This window comes from Callorhinus ursinus, unplaced genomic scaffold, assembly GCF_003265705.2.
Source record: "Callorhinus ursinus isolate GAN/ISIS: 27379988/994484 unplaced genomic scaffold, GSC_fseal_2.0 scaffold5, whole genome shotgun sequence".
Taxonomy (NCBI): Eukaryota; Metazoa; Chordata; class Mammalia; order Carnivora; family Otariidae; genus Callorhinus; species Callorhinus ursinus.
The window spans coordinates 51,819,540-51,842,935 of record NW_027397067.1 but is presented as its reverse complement, the minus strand read 5'-3'; the positions used below and the strand labels follow the sequence as shown (position 1 = coordinate 51,842,935).

The window sequence follows — 23,396 nt, the reverse complement described above, 5'->3', positions numbered from 1 at the left end:
TTTATAGCTGCGTGACTTTGAACAAGATACTAAATTTCTTTATGCCTAAATTTTTTCATTCATAAAATACACACAGTAAGAGTATCCAACTCCTGTAGGGGTTGTAAAAAACTACATCAGATAACCACAGAAAACGAGTAACTAGTATACAGTAAGAAATTAAAATTTTGACTATTACAACATCTCATTTAAACTGCTATCATTTATTTTAATGTCTGCTCCTAACATCATCTTTTACACTAGTTGCTATATATTGTTTACTTTTATTCACAGGAAAGGAAGACTAATAGCAGTAACCCTGCTTCTTTAGTGTTGAAAACAACCGAAAAGATGCTGTTTTACTCTTACGGGCACACACTCAGAAATGCACATATGTGGGTATGTTATACCTTTTCAATTTGATCTGGCAGTAAGAGTTCACTGGGATCACTTAGGTTTGGTCGAAAAGATTCAGACTCCAGGTCTGCTTTCAATGGAGCAATCTGCTTTGAATTTAGGTCTTCTTTTGTAGTAATCTAAAGAAGTAAACAGCAGCAGCATGTTAATATAAAATTGCAACATGCATTAAACAATTTCTGCCTTTTGAGAGAAATAAAACTTTGTACCTTAAAAAAGTGGGCTAAAACTTTAATTTAGGATTTTAGAAGGCAAAAGATGCTCCATCAAATAACAATAGTATATCCAATGTAGAAAAAGATTTTTTAACTATAAACATTTTTCTCAACCACTATATGATGGAAAGATAATGATTAACACCCATATTTCTGTGTGAAAGGAAAAGTCACATGCAAACTTTAATTTTCCTGTTGAAGGGCAAAAGTGAGCCAGCTAGCTTGCTATTTGTCTGTGCTATTTAAAATATGTGGGATTTTTTTCACGGTAAACATAAAATTTGCCAAAAATAATTAAGAAAACTTTCTGGGTGCCAAAATTTTAAGGAACGATCCAATAAAAAGTATAATTTTCATCAGTATGTGTGCATACATAGATTTATTTGCTTCATTGAAAAATTACCATTACTTAGAAAATGCCTTCCTTAATTTTATTTTCAAAACACTTTTTTTAATCGAGTTGGACCATACAATAGATTTAATTTTTTCATAACTATATTTTAAAAACTAGATAAATGTGATGCATTAAAAAAGAATATATGGTTTTGCATGATGGAAATGATCTCACTGATATTCTTAAAACGATAAAAATGTCAATTAACTCAAAGTCAGATACAATCTATTCTGTTGATACTTTTTCATATTTTATTAATAAATTATAAAGTACCACTATTAATTTTCATATATAAATGCAATATTAGGAAATAAAAGATATAAAATATAACTATTGATGAAACTTTTAAGTTGGAAAATTCTATTGGAGCAGATAACTAAAATGCAGCAATGCACAGCGACTGATTCCATTAAGAATGAAATCCTGCTAAACTATTTTGTCCTTTAACAGATTTCTTACCAAACCTAAATAGCATATATTTTCAACCAATACATGTCCTAGAATTGTATTGCTTTTTGATGAGAAGTTAAACTATATTAATTCTTTCACATCATCAGCATGTTTTACCCTTATTCTGATGATGTGAAAGGTTAAAAAAAAAATCAAAGGCAGCATAAGAAGCATTAAAAGAAAAGACAAAAATCAGTAGTTCTAGCACAGCCATGAAAGCATATCTTAGTAAGAAGAGGAAAACACACAATAATACACAAAACTGAAAAATGAGTTCAACTGTATCACTTTCTTGTTATTAAAAAAAAAATCACAAAGATTATTTCATGGAATTTTAAATAATTTATCTAGTTCTGATGTCTAGGGTATATTATTCCAAAGTATTTCTCATCCAACCAGGAATACCTCAAAAACAAAAACAATTTATCTCATTAAAATATTTGATGTGAGGTTGATACAACTGAAATAACCTTAAAGAAGAGAAAATATTTAAGTCTTGGTATTCATTAAAAGGTTTTCAATTGTCTGATAGTACTTCATCTTTCAGATTCTATTTAGTAAAGATTTAACCTCAAACCCAAAACATTCTTCCAATTTTAAAATTAAATGAACATTCCTCATTGCTCTAAGAAACACACAGTACTAAGAACAGTTCTACAGTGACAGAAAATTCCTCTGAATATTTTTAAAATGAAAAGATGACAGAAAAGATAATCCTAGAGCTCTTCAAGGCAAAACCGTACTCTTTAATACAAAAAGGAATTTTCTGATGGGCTATTTTAGTGCTGCAGTCAAAACAAATCCTTTAAAAATGAGATTTGCCCTGACAAAAGACACTAAAAACGGAGTATTCAATCTCCGGAGGGGTTTAAACTACTGAATGGGGCACCTGGAGACGTCTGCAGAGTGTGCGTAGTTCTTCAGTATTTAGAGCATCGATCCTGCGGTGATACTCAGCCACTGATACTACCTGAATATGGAGACAGGAAGACAATAATTCCACTGACAGTTGAGAAAAAGAGCCAAAACAAAACAAAACAAAACAAAACAAATGGAGAAACTTAAATGGAGAAAGAGAACTGTAATCAGGGTTTCTTTCCCCACTCCATGCTGAAAATCCAGGAGATACTGATATCAAGCTACAGCGAAATACACATGAATGAGTTTAAAACCGCTACATCCAACTGGTTCACAATATAAGGTTTATGAACTGCTTCATAAGACAGAATTTGACTGAATAAATAGAGTTATAGCTGCTTATAAAGAATCACTACAGAAAACAACATGCTTTGCTAACATCAAAGATAACATTGAAGACAACATCTAAAATCATAATGGTGGGCATTTTACAAAGAAAAGGTAGTTTCAACTCTCTCCTCCAAATCAGTTTAGCTCAAACGTTTATCCTAATGGAAATGCTGGAAGAATTTCTTCTAGGCAAAGGTGAGAAACATACCCACTCCATATGATCTGTATCAGAAAAAAAGGGAGGGAGCAAGAATAAGAAATGAAGTACATTAAAACCTAAGGTAGTAAGAAAAATAAGCTCTAGAAAGTAAAAATTAGATTTTCAAAAGTGTACCTAATCAACAGTACCTTCTCAGACATGTCTACTTTAGTCTTTCTACATGACTTCAGTTTTTGTCTTTATATTATTTCTTTATGGTTGGTACTGCAACAGTTATCTGTGACCAAATCTTAATGACTTTCCTACATTCTGAATTCCTAAGAAAAATTATCTTCTATAATTGCCTAGACCAGTCTCTTGTATAATGAAGTTGAAAGCCATATATGAAGAGGAACATTATTATAAAAAATCCACAAAAACAGACAAGTTTCCTCAGGTTGATAACAACAGCTACAGCTTTCTCAGATCATGACCTAATTCCTAAAACAGAAACCATAATATAGTGAACTCTGGTTGTGCCAATAAATATGTGCTGACTCTCCTGAGCTATGACAGATTGCTCTTGTGATCAACGCAGTTGAACCACTGGCTTGGAAGAGATGACTTCTAACCTAGGTTTTAAAAAGCTCTTGTTTCAGCCAACTAAAATAAATTAACCACCCATTAACATCAGGGTAACTGACAAGTTATATAAACCTGTTGAAATCTATGAAAGACATGCAAATAGTAAAAAGGAAAAGAAACTGGACAGACTTCTATTTTGTCATAATATTGACTTTTACAAATCAACAATGCATGCAGTGTGATAATTCACCCAACTTACAAAGAAACCTAAAATGGTTATGATCTCTAGAGCCCTAGAGGATCAGATGGATCCGAGTTTGGACCCTTTTTTTTCCTCCATAAAACAATGGAAATAATAAGACCACATACAAAATACATTTTTTATGAAAAAAAATGAAAAAATGCACATAATAAAGGATTAAGTATAGTGTCCAGCACATAGTAAATAATAGCTACTATTACTAACATTACTTTTGCTTAATCATTTTTCACCAATTACCCTCTGAACAGCTTCCTTATTTATTTATGGATATTAAAATATTTCAGTTTTGAGAGCTCAACTATCTTGTATACTATGACTCTTCTGAAATTAATTTTAAATTTCAGGATTAGATAAGAATATTAAATCCTTTTCAATTAAGAACAAAAACATTTTCAATAAAGATGAAAGAGAAATTAGATCTTAAAAATTAAAAAATCACAGCCTTGTTTTTCTATGACCAGCAAAAGAAATCTCCACAAAATATTAAATGGCCAGCTGTATTTTTCTTTCTTTTTCCCAGGGTATTCAATCTGATCAAGTCTCCTAGCCAGAGTTTTCAAATTATATGACTTATCTGCTCCTCTGCATTCCTTCTATCCTTCTGGTTACCACGTTTACACTTATTTGTATTGAAGCTCCTTCTTTTACCATATTAAACACAGTTCTTTGCTGGAAGTAAAATTAAATTATGCTCACAAAAGGAATCACTTACAAGCATAACCATATCAACATCACTGAGTAGGAGGTATCACTGAGGGAACCATGAACTAGCTGCCATCCTAAATATAAGCTTATAACATTTGGGAAAGTCATAGTTTCTTTTTAATGTCACAAATCTACCTTTTCTCATTCATACTTTTTTTGTAAAAAACTGTATTTTGGGACTTATAAACCCATCATTTCCTCAATCCTATTTACTCAGGCTGTGATAAATGAAGATACAAAAAAACCATCAAGAGTCTGTAATTTAATAAAGAAAAAGGGTGTGAAATCGAATGAGTACGGAAACATACGTCATCTTCTCAAAATAAATGAATAAAGAGATACAGATTCTTAGTATATATGATGGAACTGAATTAGTCTTAAATTAATTTTTATCCCTTTGGTAAATCATACTCCATGTACAGAATTTATTTACCCAAAAGATTAAACCTAAGTAGAAAATGGACACATCTCTACAAAATGTCCTACACCATACTCCCAATTATTAAGGGTGCAGACTTTGAAGAAACTAGCTTCAATTAAAAGTATATTCACTGTCTTGCTAGAATCATTTCTTGAAGAATAAAGTGGTTTCCATACACTGCCAAAACCCCGCTGTAGGAACTGAGCACTATGACCTCTACAGAATTAAGTGCTACTCTCCAGTCTTTTCAGTCTGACAAAGGACTCTCACACAGAGAAAGTGCTTCCCTAAGCATTTATTTTCACAGAATACAAATGTAGGGACAGCATTAAATCAACCCATCTCTATTACAAAGGGACTAACAACAACAACAACAACCAGTAGAGAACAAAAGCTAAAGTTAGAGAAAACGTACAGTTTCTGTCAGTTCCATGAGTAAGAACATGTTCTTCTAGACATAAAGACCAATGCTAGGGTCTAATAGTCCTCCTTCCAGGATGTTCGGTATTTCCCCGAGATTACCCCACAAAACAGAGCCTCCCTTCTCCCAACTTCCTGGCAAACTAACAAAAGTCTGGTAGATAGCTGTGAATGTGCCATTTTTATTCCTTACTTACTCCTTACTTTTGTTCCTCGGTAAAGGGAAATGGAGTAGAAAGACAAATATTACCTAATCAATGCCACTTATACTTACTTTGGTACCCAAAAATATGGAGGAAATCTAAGTTGCAGTAGCTAACAAAAAGGCATACAACATCATGCTTCAAATCATATAACCTTCTGTTCTGTTCTATACATACACAACAATGTCTTTATTACAAAATAAGACCTGGATTATGTTAGAACTTTGCTCCTTTTGCCCTAAACTACTGCTTTCAAAATAACACTTCATGGGACTGTAATAAATAAGGTATAAAAGAAGCAGAGAATCATAAATTTGCCCACAAAACAGAAATAGAGGAGAAAAAGAGATGTAATCCACAGCGAACTGAAAACAGAACATATTATCAAAGTTTTGAATAAATCTATATTTACAATTACTTCCTCTTAAATATATTTGCAGGTGATTCAGATTTTCATGAGAAGGCAGATCTATTCACTGTTCTTTTAGTCAAAAAGAAACCTTTTAGCCACTCAAAACCATTCAATTACACTATCTATATGTTGCTTTAGCTTTTTGGAACAGTAAATATAAGAAGTGAATCTCAAAAAGTGAATAATCTTATTTTCTCCCTAGTATGTCAGGGGAAAAGAATACTCATTACATAATCTTGAAATATATAAATCCACTATTACAGTTGGAGACTTCAAAGCTCCTCTATCAGTTATTTACAAATCCAGCAGGCAGAAAATCAGTAAGAACAGAGTCAAACTGAAAAACCCCATTAACTGGATCTAATTAACATGGATCTAATATACATGTCATCCAACAACAACAGAACACACATTCATCTCAAACTCACGTGGAACATTAAGATCGACCACATTCTGGTCCATAACACATACCTTAACAAATAGGTATCATAAAAAGTATGCTCTCAGACCACAACGGAATTAACTAGAAATTTTAACAGAGAAATAGTGGGAAAATCCCCAAATACTTTTCAACAACACATTTCTAATTAATTCAGTCAAAAAAGTCCTGGGAGAAATTTTAAATGTTTTGAACTAGACGAAGAAAAATTCCAAAGTATTGAAATTTTGGGATGCAGTGAAGACAGGAGTTAGAGGAAAATTTATACCATAGAATGCATATATAAGAAAATATCTAAAATCAATAATCTAAGCTTCCATCTTAGGAAACTAGAATAAGAACAAATTAAATCTGAAGTAGAAGAAAATAAATAAAAAAATGAGAGCAGAAATCAATGAGATTGAAAACAGAAATGCAAAAAAGAAAAATCGATGAAACAAAAAGCCAGTTTTTGAAAAGGTCAATAAATTGATAAACCTCTAGCCAAGCTAAAAGAAGGAAGAAATGAATTATATCAGAAATGAAGAGGGGCCATCACTATTGATCTCATGGATATTAAAAGAACGAAGGAATATTATAAATGACTCAATACCCACAACTTTGATAACCTAGATGAAATCGATCAATTCCTTGAAAGAGACAAACCACCAAAACTTACACAAGAAAAAAAAATAGATCAACTGAGTAGACCTATATTGATTAAAGAAATTTAATTAATAATTACTAATCTTCCAAAACAGGAAGTATGAGGCACAATTCTAGCCAACTAAAATGAATTAGTTACCAGAAACATCAAGATACTATAAAAAGCTATGCAAACTTGCTGGAAGCTGAGAAAGACATAAGAATAAAAAAAAAAAAAAACATAGATAAACTGGACAGATTTCCATTTGTGCCACTGTTATTATACTGACTTTTTGCAAAGCAACAATGCATATACTATGGTAGCTGACCCTGTACTCTGTACTTACAAAGAAAGTTATGATCTCTAGCTCTGGAGCATTTGGAGTGAATCCAGAGGGATTCACTGATAAATTCTATCAAACACTTAAGGAAGAAATTATGCTAATTCTCTACAGTTTCTTCTAGAAAATAGAGGCAGATGAAATATTTCCCAACTCATAAACTAAACATCTGGACACCTCACCAAAGAAGATATACAGATGGCAAAGAAGAATATGAAAAGATGTTCAATATCATACATTATCAGGGAAATACAAATTAAAATGGGATACTACTACATACCTATTTAGAATGGCTAAAATCGAAAGCACTGACAACATCAATGCTGGTGAGTGGTGGAGCAAAAGGAATTCTCATTTACTGTTGGTACAGTGGAAAATGGTACTGCCGCTTTGGAAAAGTCTGGTAGATTGCTACAAAACTAAACGATTATAATCTTATAAAATCTGGCAATCATGCTCCTTGGTATTTAACCCAAATGATTTGAAAACTTATATTCACACAAAATCTGCATGTAAAACAGCTTTTTAAGTGTCAAAACTTGGAAGTAACTAAGATATCCTTTTTTTTTAAGATTTTATTTATTTATTTGAGAGAGAGAGAATGAGAGACAGAGAGCACGAGAGGGAAGAGGGTCAGAGGGAGAAGCAGACCCCCTGCTGAGCAGGGAGCCCGATGTGGGACTCGATCCCAGGACTCCAGGATCATGACCTGAGCTGAAGGCAGTCGCTTAACCAACTGAGCCACCCAGGTGCCCACTAAGATATCCTTAAAGAGGAGAAAGGATACATCCAGACAACAGAATATTAAGTCAGCACTAAAAATAAATGAGCAATCAAGCCATTAAAAGACAGTAAGAAACTTTTCATGTATCTTACTAAGTGAAAGAAGCCATTCTGAAAAGTCTACAATATTGTGTGATGGCAACTATATGATACTCTGGAAAAGGCAAAACCACAGAAACAAGAAAAAGATCAGTGGTTACTAGGTATTCAGGTAAAGAGGGATAAATAGAGGCAGCACAGGGAACTTACAGGGTAGTGAAACAATCCTGTATCATCCTATAATGGTATGTCATTCCATAGAATGTACAACAGAAAGACTAGACCTTAAGGTAAACTATGGACTTTGGGTGATAATAACATATAATATTAGTTCATAAATTGTAACAAGTACACCATACCAATACAAAGATATGCACAACAGGAGTACTGTGTGTGTGTTGGTGGGGGGAGGGGTATATGGGAACTCTGTACTTTCCATTCAATTTTTCTATAAACCTAAAATTGCTTCAAAAATAAAATCTATTAATTAGAAAAAAGTAGGGGAAGGATAACAAAATTTGGAGAGGTGGTTACCAATTTGGGGAAAACATGAAATGACACAGAGAAAGAACATACAGGCTGATACAACTGCTTTGGTAATGCTGTAGTTCTTAAGTTGGGTAGTGGGATCATAGATACTCATTTTATTATTATGTCTCCTAACTTGCATATACAATAAATATGCTTTTCAACTACTAAGTCAAATGAAGAAAAAATATTCTACACTGAATATATATGCATATATCTTTTCAATGAGGTTGTTGACTAGAAAGCAGATGTTTTACATACAATAAGATGTGTATAAATACTAGTTAATAAATTTCCTGTAAATAGGTACTACAGGTAGGCAACATAGTCTAGCAGAAAGAATACTGGGTTTGGATACAGACCTCTGCCTTAATTTTAATTCTGCTTTTTACTAGTTTTGTGAACTTGAGCAACTGCTTTTAATCTCTCCATTTTATGTCTTTCAAACAGAAATATTTTAAGCACTTTATGAGGAATACATGATAATATATGTAAGACATATATCAAAATAAACACTGACACATTAAATATACAAAATAAATGCTAATTCCCTTCCCCTGGTTATGTTGTGAAGATTTTGAGAGAGAGTAAAGAATTTAAGGGCACAGACTAAAGCCAGAATGCCTGGATTCAAACCATGGCTCTGACCCTTATTGGTTGTAGTGTGACTGCCTTTGTTTCTTAAAACGGAGATGAGAGTAGCAATTTTCACAATGAGGATTAAATGATGGTAAGTGTTTAGAATAATACAGTGTTATCAGTATACAGCATTAGAAATAATTATTTTTCTCATTAACATGAATATTACCTTGAGCTAAGGTCACTGGAAGATTTTTTACATTTAAAGTAGCTCTTCTTATGGACTTATTCTTGCAGACATGTAAATAAGTTATCATGGGATTTTTTTTCTCCTGTTTTCATACATGAAAGCCTAAGTACAAAAAAAATCTGTCTTGTCACATATGAGGGCCTAAATATAAAAAAGAGCTGACTAAAATAATGAAATGTGGATAGAGATAAAACAATGTTGCTATATTTAATGATTTGTGACTTTAATCTGATTAACCCTAAATTCTTATTATAAAATAGGCTTATAACATTCAAGCAAATTACAATTTATTAACAGATACTAAAAAGCCAGGATACAGTATATGGTTACAATAAATATATAAATAGTTTCAAATAAATAGTTAGAAATTAAAGTTTAGGTTGCTTGTCAGAATAAGCTCTAAACTGGCCTTAAAAAAATAAAGACAGGAAAGTTAAGCATGCTTGATCAATATGGTTCTCACTGAAGCTAAATGGCAAAGGTTTAACTTCATTCCATGTATTTTAGAGCATATTTTACCTATTAGTTATTAGTTAATGTCTCTGAGCCTTAAATTAACTCATCTGTAAAATGAAAATAATCTACATCCGGTTAACACCGAGTTACTGTAAGGTGAAATATGATACTATATACATGAGCATTTAGAAAATTGTCCTGATTTACGTAAATACATAGCCATATTAATACTAGCTATAAGACCTATATGAGGTCTCAGATACCATTCTAATCAGTTGAGTAAAGATATGATGAATTGTGAAAAGCTACAAAATATTTGTTATTCTGTAAGAATCATTTTCTGTTTTTTGTTTTAAAGCACAAGAATCCCTTTTCAGGCAAAATCTTATTAGGGAATCTCAAACTACAAAATAAGAATTGCTATCCTTCTAAGCCTTATTTTCTTAAGCTTTTTTCCTGCCTTACAGCTACTAGGGTATCCACTATAAGCAAGGAAAACAGCTAGAAAACCTGAACCTGAACTTGTCTACACATCAAAGCACATCACACTGTACTGTCCCATTTTTAAAACCTCTGAAATACATCCTGGTGAAGTAAAGAATATGACAGTCAAGCTCTCTGTGCTCCATGACAGCTTAGTTCAGTAACCACTTCATACCTGTTTCCTCATCTTTAAAATGGGGAGTGATGCTGATTCTGCAAGGTTACTGTGAAGGCTGAATGTAATAATATATAAACTATATGTATGGACAGAGCTGAAGACCAATGAGAACCTTTCACTCCTACCTGACAAAACCACATAATAGCCTCCTATAAGGGTAAAAACAGGAAATGTTGAGTGTGGTAAGTTTGTGATGCACATTATGATGATCCATAAAATTCAAAATATGCACAATTTGTTTTGCCTGTATTTATAACAGATTAAAGTCTTAGCAAACTAATTATAAACACTTATTTGAACTGCAAATCAAAAAATACATGAATGTTCCACTGTTCTTGGTTAAAAAAAAAAAAGCTGTGTTAACTGGCTATTCTGATAAATCTGGTCACAATTTTAACAAATTAAATCATTTCAGATGCCTACATCCCTCTGTGCTGATGTATCACATGAACAAAAATTTGAAATTATTCAACTTAAACATAAAAAGACATAACAAAGTACGCTCAAACCCAATAAAAACACCAGTTGAAATAACTTTGGTATTTTTACATGCTTAACATTTATAGGTGGCAAGCTGCTTTGGGGGCATCTTCCAAAGTCATTCTTGGTTCTAAGTATGTATCTAGCTTTATTTAAATTACCCACAATTACAGTAAAAATAAAAATTAATATTCATAAGGCAAGTTATAATCCTAAATCACACAGAAAGATCTGGCAATACATTTTCTAACAAATAATGCACACATAATTTTACTGAAAAATAACAGGATTCTCAAAATAGTAAGGTTGAGATTTTTCTAGTATCTTTTAAAAGATACTAGAGAGAGTACCTTTTAAAGTTTTGTATTAGGTAGCACTGCTGGAAATTTTTAGGATAGCTTAAAAAAGCCTTTTCTCAAGATTACTAAAATAATTGTCTTAAGATACAATGTTATAAATTTATCTAGTTTGGGATCCAGTCAATAAAAATTAAAGTTAATTCACTCTGATTGTTCTACTCAATTTATTTTTAAGAAAAAAAATTCTGAATATTTTCCTACAAGAGCTTAAATTGGAAATTAAGGCAGCAGTAAAAATTTGATAATTTCCTGTTGATGTAAAATAGGAAAGCCAAAATACTTTTATAAAACAAAATTAGTTTCTTATTAATTTCCTTTTTGAAGATATTTAGGATTAGCAGAAAAAAACTTAAAGGTACTTTTCTGTAATCATACAACTTTGTATTCTACAAATATTCCCTCTGCTTAAACTTTCAGAAATTGTATAATTTTGCATCATGTCACCATAAAGACTAATAAACAGAGAAATTGAAAGCATTGACTAAAATTTACCAGAGTGTATTTATGATTAATTGGCTGATGTCTTCTCCCTTTTTTCCCATACCAGAGACGAGACATTTCCTTTCCAGAGCAAATTAAGTTATACCAAATCTCATAAGGACTGTTTTAAAAAGCATTCTTCCTCTGTTAAAGATAAATTTCAGCACAAGAGCCCTACTACAGTGACAAAACAGTTTGCTAGAGACAAAGATGTGATTGACAAGAAAGAGAGCTAATCACTAAGTAGTATCCACTGCAAAGATAGTTCTGAGTGGAGACTGTAAAGCCAGGGAGGGAAGAGAAGGTTTCCCGTGTTGAAGTTTGGTTGCACTGTACCCAAATGTGCAAAAAAAAGGGCTCAAAAGTTTAAAGACACAGAGCATGTATTTGCAAGCACCAGTACACTAAGAAATACACTAAAAATATCTGTCATAAAAAAGTACTAACTGCAGTTTCCGGAGTCCCTCCTAATGTACACAAACGATTTCAACTAACATTTGGTTGTTTTGCTCATGTAGTCATACATCTATTCTTTATTAAAATCTAAAAATCCAATAAAATGTCATCTTTTATATGAACATTTTTTAAGCAATGAGACATCCTTTGAGGACCCGCCAACCCTCAAATTTTATAGAATGCTTATATAAAAGTGAAGCCAATCCACTACAAATAAATCCTATACAAATATTCAAGTGACCTGAAAATTCCTTTACCTGTTTATACAGTCCATTTTTAAACTGCATTTTCTAATACCCAATTTCTTGAAAAGGTACTTACAATTACTATACCTACATATACTTCACTAATCAGTGGTATGCTGAATATAACCAAAGAAGTGTACTTTGAAGATTAAATATTATGGCTATGAATTAAAACTTCCTAGAGCTCAATTTTAAGTAGAATATCAATGTACAACAGTACACCTGAATATTTCTTCCACTTTAAACCATCTCCTCCCCAGTTACCTTTCTGTGTGTTCACACAAAGCTGTACAAACACTGAACCACACCCACAACTCCACATTTTCCTCCACATTCCATGATGTACACACACAGAACACAGCTCACTCCACACTAAATATCCTCCCAACTCACACCAGCTACTCCCCCATCTCCCCCCAACCAGCCCACAACACTTACCCTAAGATCTCTCTCCCACAGTCCCTCATATGTACACTCTAACTATCCCCACACACATCTTACTACACATTACACATTGAGTCCACTGTGGTCACTACCTCCCCCTGTCATGGCACAGCCCCTCACACACCAACATCACATGATTTGGTGGTAATGGGCTGCCATTTTGAGAACCTGTCATTACTTCCAGCCAGATTTTCTAAAATTAAAAATATTATATGTGTACCCAAATGTGGTGAAATACATACATACACACCCCAAGCACAGGGCAGCTTATTTTGCTGGTTATCCTGTCAACATCCATCCCTGCACCTTCTTCCTAATACAGCTTTGATTTTGCTCAAGTGTCTTTTCAGCCATGTTTCTGAGAATCTTACTCCATATGGACAGGGTGGGTCCTTATATAGATCTAAACCAATGGCTCTCAAATTTTAGCTTGCAATCACAATCACCTGGAACATTTGTTAAAATACAGAATGCTGAGCTACAAAACTGGTTTCTGATGAAGGAGACTGGAAAGGGGTCTGAAAATATGCATTTTTAATAATGCTGCTGCTTCTTATGGTCTAGGGACCACACTTTGAAAAACAACTAAACCACAGTGAGAGGTCACCTCACACCTGTTAGAATGGAGATCAAGAAGATTAAGAAGTAAATGCTGGTAAGGATGTGGAGTAAAGGGAACCCCTGTGTACTATTGTTAGAAATGTAAACTTATGCAAACATATGAAAAACAGTATGGAAGTTCCTCAAAAAATTAAAACAGAAATATCGTATGACTCAGAAATACCACTCCTGGGTATTTATACAAAGAAAACAGAAACACAAATTAAAAAATATATATGCTCTGAAACAAATAATACATTGTATGTTAAAAAAAAAAAGAAGATAGCAGGAAGGGAAGAATGAAGGGGGGGAAATCGGAGGGGGAGATGAACCATGAGAGACTATGGACTCTGAGAAACAAACTGAGGGTTTTAGAAGGAAGGGGGGGATGGGTTAGCCCGGTGATGGGTATTAAAGAGGGCACGTACTGAATGGAGCACTGGGTGTTATACGCAAACAATTAATCATGGAATACTACACCAAAAACTAATGATGTAATGTATGGTGATTAACATAAAAAAATTTATATGCATCTCTGTGTTCACTGCAGCATTATTTACAATAGCCAAGATATGGAAACAACCTAAGTGCCCATTAATGGATGAATGGATAAAGATGTGCAATACACACACACACATACAATACGATTCAGCTGTAAAAAAGAATGAAATCTTGCCATTTGCAACAATATGGTTGGACCTTGAGAGCATTATGCTAAGTGAATTAAGTCAGACAGAGAAAGACAGACACTTTACCATCTCACTTACATGGAATTTAAAACAACAATAAAATCCAAGCTCACAGATAAACAGACTGGTGGTTGCCAGAGGCAAGGAGTTGGAGGCGGGTAAAATGCGGGCGCGGGGGGGGGGGGGGGGGGGGGGAAGCAGGGGGCAAAAGCTACAAGCTTTCAATTCTAAAATGAATATGTCCTGAGGATGTAATATACATGGTAACTATAGTTAATATGGTACTGCATATTTGAAAGTTGCTAAGAAACTATATCTTGAAGTCCTCATCACAAGAAAAGAAATTAACAATATAAGGTGACAAATGCTAACTTTAGACCTGTTGTGGTGATTATTTTGAAATATACACAAATATCAAATCATTATGTTGTACACCTGAGACTGATATACTATGTATCCATTACACCTCAATTAAAAAACAACTGATTTAAGCATGGTTTTGTTTCTTGAAGCTAAATGCTTCCTAATTAATAAACACAGTATCTAGCAGACATAAAAAAATGAGCTCAGTAAATCGCCTTCTTGTCTTTTTTTTCATAGTGTTTAGAAAACATAATTAGGTCATGTAAATATTTCTAGATATCCCAGAGTTTGAAAGAGATCTCAATTTACCATTAGTATAAAATGATGACTATAAAATGAAACACTTTTAAAAAGAAAACCAGTTTAAAGGTTGAACATAATTCATAATTCAACCTGTTCTCATGATTCAGATACTCAATAATCTCTTTTCCTCTACTTTCTTTATTGGTGCTGAAATTATAACTGATTTCCTCTGAGTTCGGAGTGGCCTACCAGGGGCAATTATACAAAATCCACCCTATTTAATATTTAAGGTAATATTTTAGAAGTAATTTTAATATTTAAAATCATAAATTAGTTGTTCATTGCTGGTATATAGAAATACAATTAATTTTTGTGTGTTAAAAAAATGAGCCTGTCATTCATCCATTCTGTCTCTTCTCACAATCCATATTAAATAACACTTTAGATTTTTAATGGAAATTTGATAGCCTATAACTTTTGGATAGTTACCAAGGGAGAATATTAACAAAAAGCAAAACATGAGTTCAAAATTTTCCTGAGGTAGATAACATCCTAAGCGAACATTTTTAGTAGTCAAAACAGACTATGTTATGCATAATTAATGAGTGCCAAATGATAATATGAGAAAATTTATGAATAGTCTAGAACTGGAGATCTACTCTGTAGCACAGTGCCTATAATAATACTGTATTGTATACTTGAGAATTTGCTAAGAGTGTAGATTTTATCTTGTGTTCTTACTACAAAATAATAATAATGATTATAATAATAATAAAGAGGGTAGGAAGAAACTCTTGGAGATGATGGATGTATTTATGACTGTGGTGATGGTTTCATGGATTTATACTTGTCTCCAAACTTATCAAGCTGTATATATAAATACGCACAGATTTTTGTATGTCAATCCTATCTCAATAAGGTGATATAAAAAATACTTAATATAGAAATATTATTTAAGACAATTTGTATTAACTCATATATTCTAACTGCTTTAATTTAGAAAATACTTCTTTAAGAACTTAAGAAATCTGGGGCACCTGAGTGGCTCAGTCGTTAAGCATCTGCCTTTGGCTCAGGTCACGATCCCAGGGTCCTGGGATCGAGCCCCGCATCGGGCTCCCTGCTCCGTGGGAAGCCTGCTTCTCCCTCTCCCACTCCCCCTGCTCCTGTTCCCTCTCTGACTGGGTCTCTCTCTATCAAATAAATAAAAAAATTTTAAAAAGAAAAAAGAACCTAAGAAATCTGTGTCTGCAACAGATATATTGACAGTCCCCCAAATTCTAATTGTTTTTAATGCTTTTGATTTCTACCCTTTTGTCAGATTTATTGAATTACTTTTGGAGTTATGGTTTGTAACACTATCTGATATGATCAATTTAAAAAGGTATATTTTTCTTTAATTGCCTTTATCTAAGATATGCGACCTCTCTCAATTTAGTGACTTAGAAGTACTTTCATTTTGAACAAAATCAATTCTGTATGGATTTTGCTGGCTAGACTGAGAAGTGATAAGGAATTTTGTTTTGCTTTATATATTGCTTCAATTTCAATTATGGCATTACTTGTGCCTTAATTTAAAAAAATATCCTTCTGTTTAATAAAATGAATATCAGAGTATCTGACAGCTTAAGAAATAAAATATGCACCAAACTGAAGTCATCTCAGAAACCAAAAATCGAGTGAAATATATTTTTATTAATACTTTGGCAAGGGTGAGAAGTGAGGACTAAACTGGCATGATATGCTACTAATTCTACTCATTACTTTTAAGAATGAAAAATACCATTATGCCATATAATCTACTGGCACATAATACTAGTAAACTCATATTTTAAAATTTAGTCAACAAGTATAAACCTGGGAAGTAAACTTCTAAATAAATTGATGAAAGCTAATTTAATAAAGTCAATTTCTTAATTGTTTTTATCATTCTAGGAGCACTTAATTATTAGGTTTAGAGTTTGAAAGATACTGAACTGTAAGTGGTATAAAATTAACTTTAGAGATGAAAAAATGGAAAACTTTTTCTGCCATTTCTTATCCCAAAAGGAATGAAAGTCAACTCACAGGAAGTGGGACAACAAGTAATTGTAGCTTAAAAAGCTCCATTTTTGAGGCCTGTGTCATCAAGCAGCAAGACTGACACGCCCAACACATGTGAACTTTAAAACCCCAAAAAATTTTCAGAGGATTCTAACAGAGAGTCTCAAAGACTATTAGAGGCTATTAGACTCTATTAGAGACTCTCAAGTTGGTACTAGGGGTTGAGGGTGATAGAGCCTAAGGGGGAGCAGTCACTGAGCCACATGGTACCTGGTGACAGGATAAAATTGACTTAACATTACTGTAGCATCACTTCTACTTCATGATTAGAAATTTTAACTTCTTTTTATATTACATCAGATAAATTAAAAAGATGAATGCAAAATTCACATGAATCTTAAAGATAAAATAGGCTTCCAAGATATTTTAAGCTTATTACTGTGGCTGCTGTGTTAGACTATATTACCAGACTCTGGGGTACTTGTCAATACATCAGACTTTAAAGGGTATTTGATGGACAAGTTCAAGAGGTACAGATCAATGACTTACAAAGTGATGTGTTTCTTGGTTTCCCTCTCCTTGTAGTGCCTCTGAGGAGCACACAATGTGATAAAAATCCTTTGGTGTGTAAGGGAGCTCCTGCCTGAAGTAATTCAGCCTGACTGTTATTGGTAAGAAAAAAACAAACAAAAAACCATGCTTTTAAAAACCAAGGCATAAAATGATTAAAGAAACCTTTCTCCACAGTGAACCAAATTTATGCTTTTTGTGTGCAGATGCAACAACACAAAATATGAGGAACATTTTGAAAAATATTTTTATACAATATAACTTGCATGACAGGGCCTTGAAAATTAAACTACAGTATGATCGATATAGTCTGAAAGAATCTTCCAGTCTTAGCACTGCATTTAACACAACACCTAGGGTAGCACAGTGGTTTTTCCACCTCTACTGTACAGTGTCACCCCCTGAGAAGCTTTACAGAATACTGATTTTTATTTGCTTTGAGGTGATCCTGAGGCAGTAAGATTTTTGAAAGCTCCCCCAAATGATTCAAAGGTTCTGCCAAGATTGAGATCTTGGCATGGTGAAAAGGACAACTGGCTCTGAATGACAGATTATTATCATTTGTTACTATGAGGATTTTAGCCAATAAGAAATAATCTTAGAGAAATTCTCAATAAAATAAAGATGACAGTCTATGGGGCGCCTGGGTGGCTCAGTTGGTTAAGCGACTGCCTTCGGCTCAGGTCATGATCCTGGAGTCCGGGGATTGAGTCCCGCATCGGGCTCCCTGCTCAGCGGGGAGTCTGCTTCTCCCTCTGACCCTCCTTCCTCTAATGCTCTCTCTCATTCTCTCTCTCTCAAATAAATAAATAAAAAATCTTTAAAAAAAAAAAAGATGACAGTCTATGATTAAATGGGTTGCTCTAGATCTAAGGCAGGAGAATATGTTAATAACACTGTGAGGATTTTATCAGCAAAATCCAGACTGTACAACATTCTAGAAAAAAAATCTGATTTCTTAAAAATGAAAATTACAAGGAAAAAAAGCAAATCACAGCAAAGAAATGGACAGAGAACCTATATTTATAGACTTAAGGAGACATTTTAACTAACTGAAACATCTGGAGCTTAGTTGGATCCTGATTCAAATAAAAAATTGTAAAAACTTTTTCATATTACATATACTTTAAACATACTTAGGACATTTGAAGAAACTGAACTGGGGAAAAGAAAGGATTACAGATGAATAAGCTGATAAAGCTGAGTGATGGTATGTGCAAATTCATAATACTATTTATCTCTATTTTTGTACATTTATCAAATCATAGCACTGTCATGAGGGAACAGTGTCAATAGATATCTTTCCCCACCTTTACCTCAAGACCTTCCTACAACTTTGTTGAAATGCCATTATAATACTTCCCTTGTCATTGAAAATCTATAAAAACAGTCCCCATCAAAAATCAAAAAGTAACATTTTTCACAAAACCACAAAGCCTCACATAAAACATTATCCTCACTATACATGCTCTACTTCTTGTCACTGGTGACACTGGCAGAAACTAGGGGGAAAAAATCTATAATAAACAGTTGCTTTCTGGTTGCAACATAAGGTTATTAAACTCCAATATCAGAAGGATTCATAATTAAGGAACTCATTATGGTTGGAAAAAACAAACTTGAGGTAAGCCAATGTTTTTATGCTATTTTATATTGACTAAACTAGAACAATAAAGAGTATATGGTAAAGAATATCAATCTCTTACACATCTTGAGTTATATGTATAGTATTTCTCAGATTCTTTCTCCAATAATCAGGAATCTTAGAATAGAGGCTCTTATTCCTGACTACCTTAAAATTTGGCTAACCTGCTCTTAGCGACTGCAGGCTTCTGCCGCCCTCACCTCTCTCAGAATTCACTATACAAATCTCTAAAACTGTACTTCTTTCTTCCTTCCTTTTCTCATTTCTAATTCTTAAATTCCAGTATTTTTTAATTATCTTCAATAAGGCTTTCAATTTGCATGTTTTAGAACTGAAATTGTTTCAAATGTTATAGAATTTTTCTTGCTATTCCAAGTGCACATTTTAGTAATTTGGGGTGCCATAGTTTCAATTAAGTTGTAACATATTTGAGAGTAATAATGAAGATAGTGTTGAATCTACAAAGAGTTAATAAACAGTGGAAGCACCAGATAAAATAACCCTGGAAGAAGATTAAAATGTAATAAATATTTTCAGACTATCATAGTATATAGAAAACTTTTGTTGTTGATGTACATCAGAAGGTAGAACAAAGACAAACGGACTATACTTACAAACATGTATTTCTTTAAATTCACTGTAAAAACTTTCTAATAGAGTTGTCCTAAAATGAAAAGTACTGCTCTTTGAGGTAATAAACTCTATCACTGAATTATGTTAAAGCAGAACCAAAAATAGTGTAAAATGAGAGAGGCTGAACTGCCAGTTAATTCCAATTTCCAGAGTCTATAAATTTATGACAAAATATTTACTACACTGACATAAAAACTTACTTTAGGATGTAGACCATATTGCAAGATGAGTAAAAGTTTTATATCCTATTTTAATCTTTGCCCAAATTTATTCATTAATCGAGTAAATAACAGTAACATAGTATTTATTGAGAATGAATTACATCCTTGCATTGTTCTTAACTCTAAGGATATAGTCATGTATGAAACTGACAAAAACCCTGCCCTCTGGCGCTTACGTTGGGAGAGGGACAGGAGGGACATAGAAGAGAAACTGGAGCAGAGTAAATTAATCATATGTAAAAGTTTTCCCAATGTATAAATTTCTGGATAGCAATATATTTCTGCCCAAATAGCAGTTAGGGATACTAATCCCCTAAGTATCACTAGCTGCTCTACTCAAACAGACTGATGTCCAAGTTGGCAGCCATAATAAATTCATCCTACATTCTCCAGTCACATATTCTCCAGCTTGACATACAAAAAAGCCCCAAAACAGCAAGCACTTCACATTTTGAAGTACTTTTACTTTACATAAGTGGCTCTAAAAAACTTCCATTTTTTAAAACATTAACATTTAAAATACTTTTTATGTCATTATACATTTGTTCACCAAGAGTGAACCCTAATGTAAACAATGGACTTTGGATAAAAAAAAATATGCTTTTTATTTAGGCACTTAGTAACCATCAGGCACTAGACCAGCACTGTACAAGAGAAATACAATGCAAGACATATATAATTATAATTTTTCTAATAACTACATTAAAAAAGAAAAAAGTTAATTTTGATTTTTATTTAACTCAATATATCAAATACTGTCACTGAAAATTAAAGATATTTTACACTTTTTACTTTTAATTCCAAATCTTTAAAATCCAGTGTATATTTTATATTTACAGGACATCTCAATTCACACTAACCACATTTCAAAAGTGTTAAATAGTGACTGTATCTATAGGAATTAGCATATTTTATATTACAGCACCTCTCAATTCAGACATTAAATTTTCACAGGAAATACCTGATGCTGTTTAGCTTTAGGTTTATTTAGATTTCATAAAACATAGTTGAAAAAGTAAATTCATATATCCTAGTTGTTCCAAATGTATAAAAAACTTATCCAATAACTGAATCAAGTATCCATTTTAAAATTTAACTGACAGTAAGTAAAATTAAAAATTCAATTCCTTAGTTGCATTAACCACATTTCAAGTACTCAATAACCACATAATAAAGATGTGGCTACCATATTAAGACAGTACAGTACTGTTCCTAGACAATGCAGCAAAAAATTTATAAAATTATTCTTTTTCTCTACCATCTCCTTTTTATTTGAATTAATTCTGGTTGGAAACAGGTGAGGAGACATTTATTTTTTTCTTCAAAATTATAACTGGCAGAATCTGTCACAAGAACTGAGGCAGTTCCTTTGAATCAAAACAGTCAATAATCAATCAATAGTGATAGTCTATTATTTCCAAGGTTAAGTGCTCCAACCCGAATGGAGAAAAGTCCCTTATTTGATTGAAATTATTGCAACCCCCCTTGCCACCCAAGTTAGAAACTCCACTGTTACCTAGTTGTCATGAAATCCTTTCTTAATACTTAGGTTACACCTGTTTAAAAAACTTAATTTCATCACCTTCCACTCTACTTTCAACTGTTGCTACCCTAGTACAAGTACCCATCTTTGATCATCTGAGCTATTTTAAAAGCCTCCTGAAGTTAGTTTTAAATACACAGGGATTTTACATATGTCAACATCTATGCAACTATCACCCAGAAAAAATACAAAGTATCTCCAGTACTCTATAAAGTTCCCTCCTGTCCCTAGCGACCCTGTCAACCCCTAGAAACAGGTAGTCTGGTGGACTTTTGATTAGTTTTGCCCTGTTGAACTTCATGTAAATGGAATTACACAGTATATACTCTTTTACACCTGGCCTGGTTTAATTCAACACATTATATCTATGACATTCATCTATGTTGTTGCCTGTGCAAGCAGATCTTTCTTATTGCTAAGTTATGTGGAATTTTACGAATATTCCCAAATTTATTTATCCATTCTTCTGCTGACATTCAGGTTGTTTCCAGTTTAGAGACTATCACGAATAAAGCTGGTATGAAGATTAATAATGTTGGTTTAAGTATTAAAAGAACCCAAAATAAATGCTCAGTATATGTTACCTCTTTCCCTCCACTGTATTGGAGTCACAGTGGAAACTGATGCTGTATATACTATACAGAATGAACTTAAACAATTCAAAATCAGGTTGAAAGACATGCCATGTATACCTTCAGTCATTATACATGTTAAGTACACGCACAATAAATTCATATCACATAAACAACCACAAACATTAACACCAAATGATTGACAAAATTTAATCCTGTTTAATATCACATTTTAGCATCTGCTCTATATTTTCTAACGCATCAAGAAGACATAGTCCAGGCAACCAGAAAAGAAAAACCAGATTTTGTCACCTTATCATTTTGATATGACAATGCATGTAAAAACATGATATGCAATATTAAAAGATGATTCTTTAGGAGGTTACAGAAAGTTAATTAGTGTTATTTTGGCCATTTAAACAAGTTCAGTAAATTTGAGCATATGAAATTTTTATACTTTGTAAAATCAGCATCAGCTTCCCTAAGCATTATTATAAATTCATTTCAAAATAATGCTTGGGTATGGACTTAGTAGGAATGCTAATTGGCATGAATGTGTTAAATGACTGGTGCACTTCCTCCATGCAGGAGGTAATATTAAAATGAATCAGATCAGAAATAAATGTTTTATAAAAATTAGTAAAACAGCAATTAATATTCTAAAATCCACTCAGTAAAAGTCATTTTATTGCTGACCACTTGCTCTTACAAAGCAAAAGGAAAATGAAAACAGTAAAAAAAAAAAAACCAAAACCAAGGTTACTAATGAGATTCGTTCAATAAACACATGGACAGTAAACCTTTAAAAATTACTCATTTGTACAAAGATCACTTGTACTTTGCCTATACTACCATAAAGCGATAAATTCACACAAAGTAAAAAGATCAATGCAATCTTGACATTTTTCTCCTTACCTCCCATTCTCTGGCTGCTGCTGCTTCACTAGTAGAATCCTCATTTGGTTCAGATTCTTCAATCTTTTTCACTACTATAAATCCAGGTTCTCTGGTATATTCACCAGTATCTTCTGCATATATTTCTGGACTCCACTGAATGAAGAAGGCATACAAGTGGTCTGTCCTGTTAGAACACGTGACTATTAATAACAGACCTACTATTCTGTACTCCTAGCTATAATTACAAAATGGTATTTGTTAAATGACTTCACAAAACTTAAAGATTTAAAATACACAAAACATATACTATGCTTTATTTAAAAAGATAATGAAGCCCAATGGCAGGAAGACATTAACTTATAA

At 32.9% G+C, this 23,396-nt stretch overlaps 1 protein-coding gene across 5 annotated transcripts in view; it reads right to left on the bottom strand.

Moving 5' to 3' along the window:
- Window positions 1–23,396, bottom strand: part of OXR1 (oxidation resistance 1) — a 460,340-nt gene that overhangs the window by 17,946 nt on the left and 418,998 nt on the right. For 2 of the 5 annotated variants that reach the window (XM_025870992.2, XM_025870993.2), the window contains 2 exons: window positions 23,052–23,217; window positions 390–515 (listed from right to left, as the gene is read on the bottom strand). In XM_025870992.2, the coding sequence (XP_025726777.1) occupies window positions 390–515; window positions 23,052–23,217 (292 nt within the window). Of the gene's footprint in view, window positions 1–389; window positions 516–2,344; window positions 2,426–11,881; window positions 12,066–23,051; window positions 23,218–23,396 lie in introns of those variants that run through there. The other 3 variants (XM_025870990.2, XM_025870997.2, XM_025870998.2) reach the window with 3 other exon arrangements.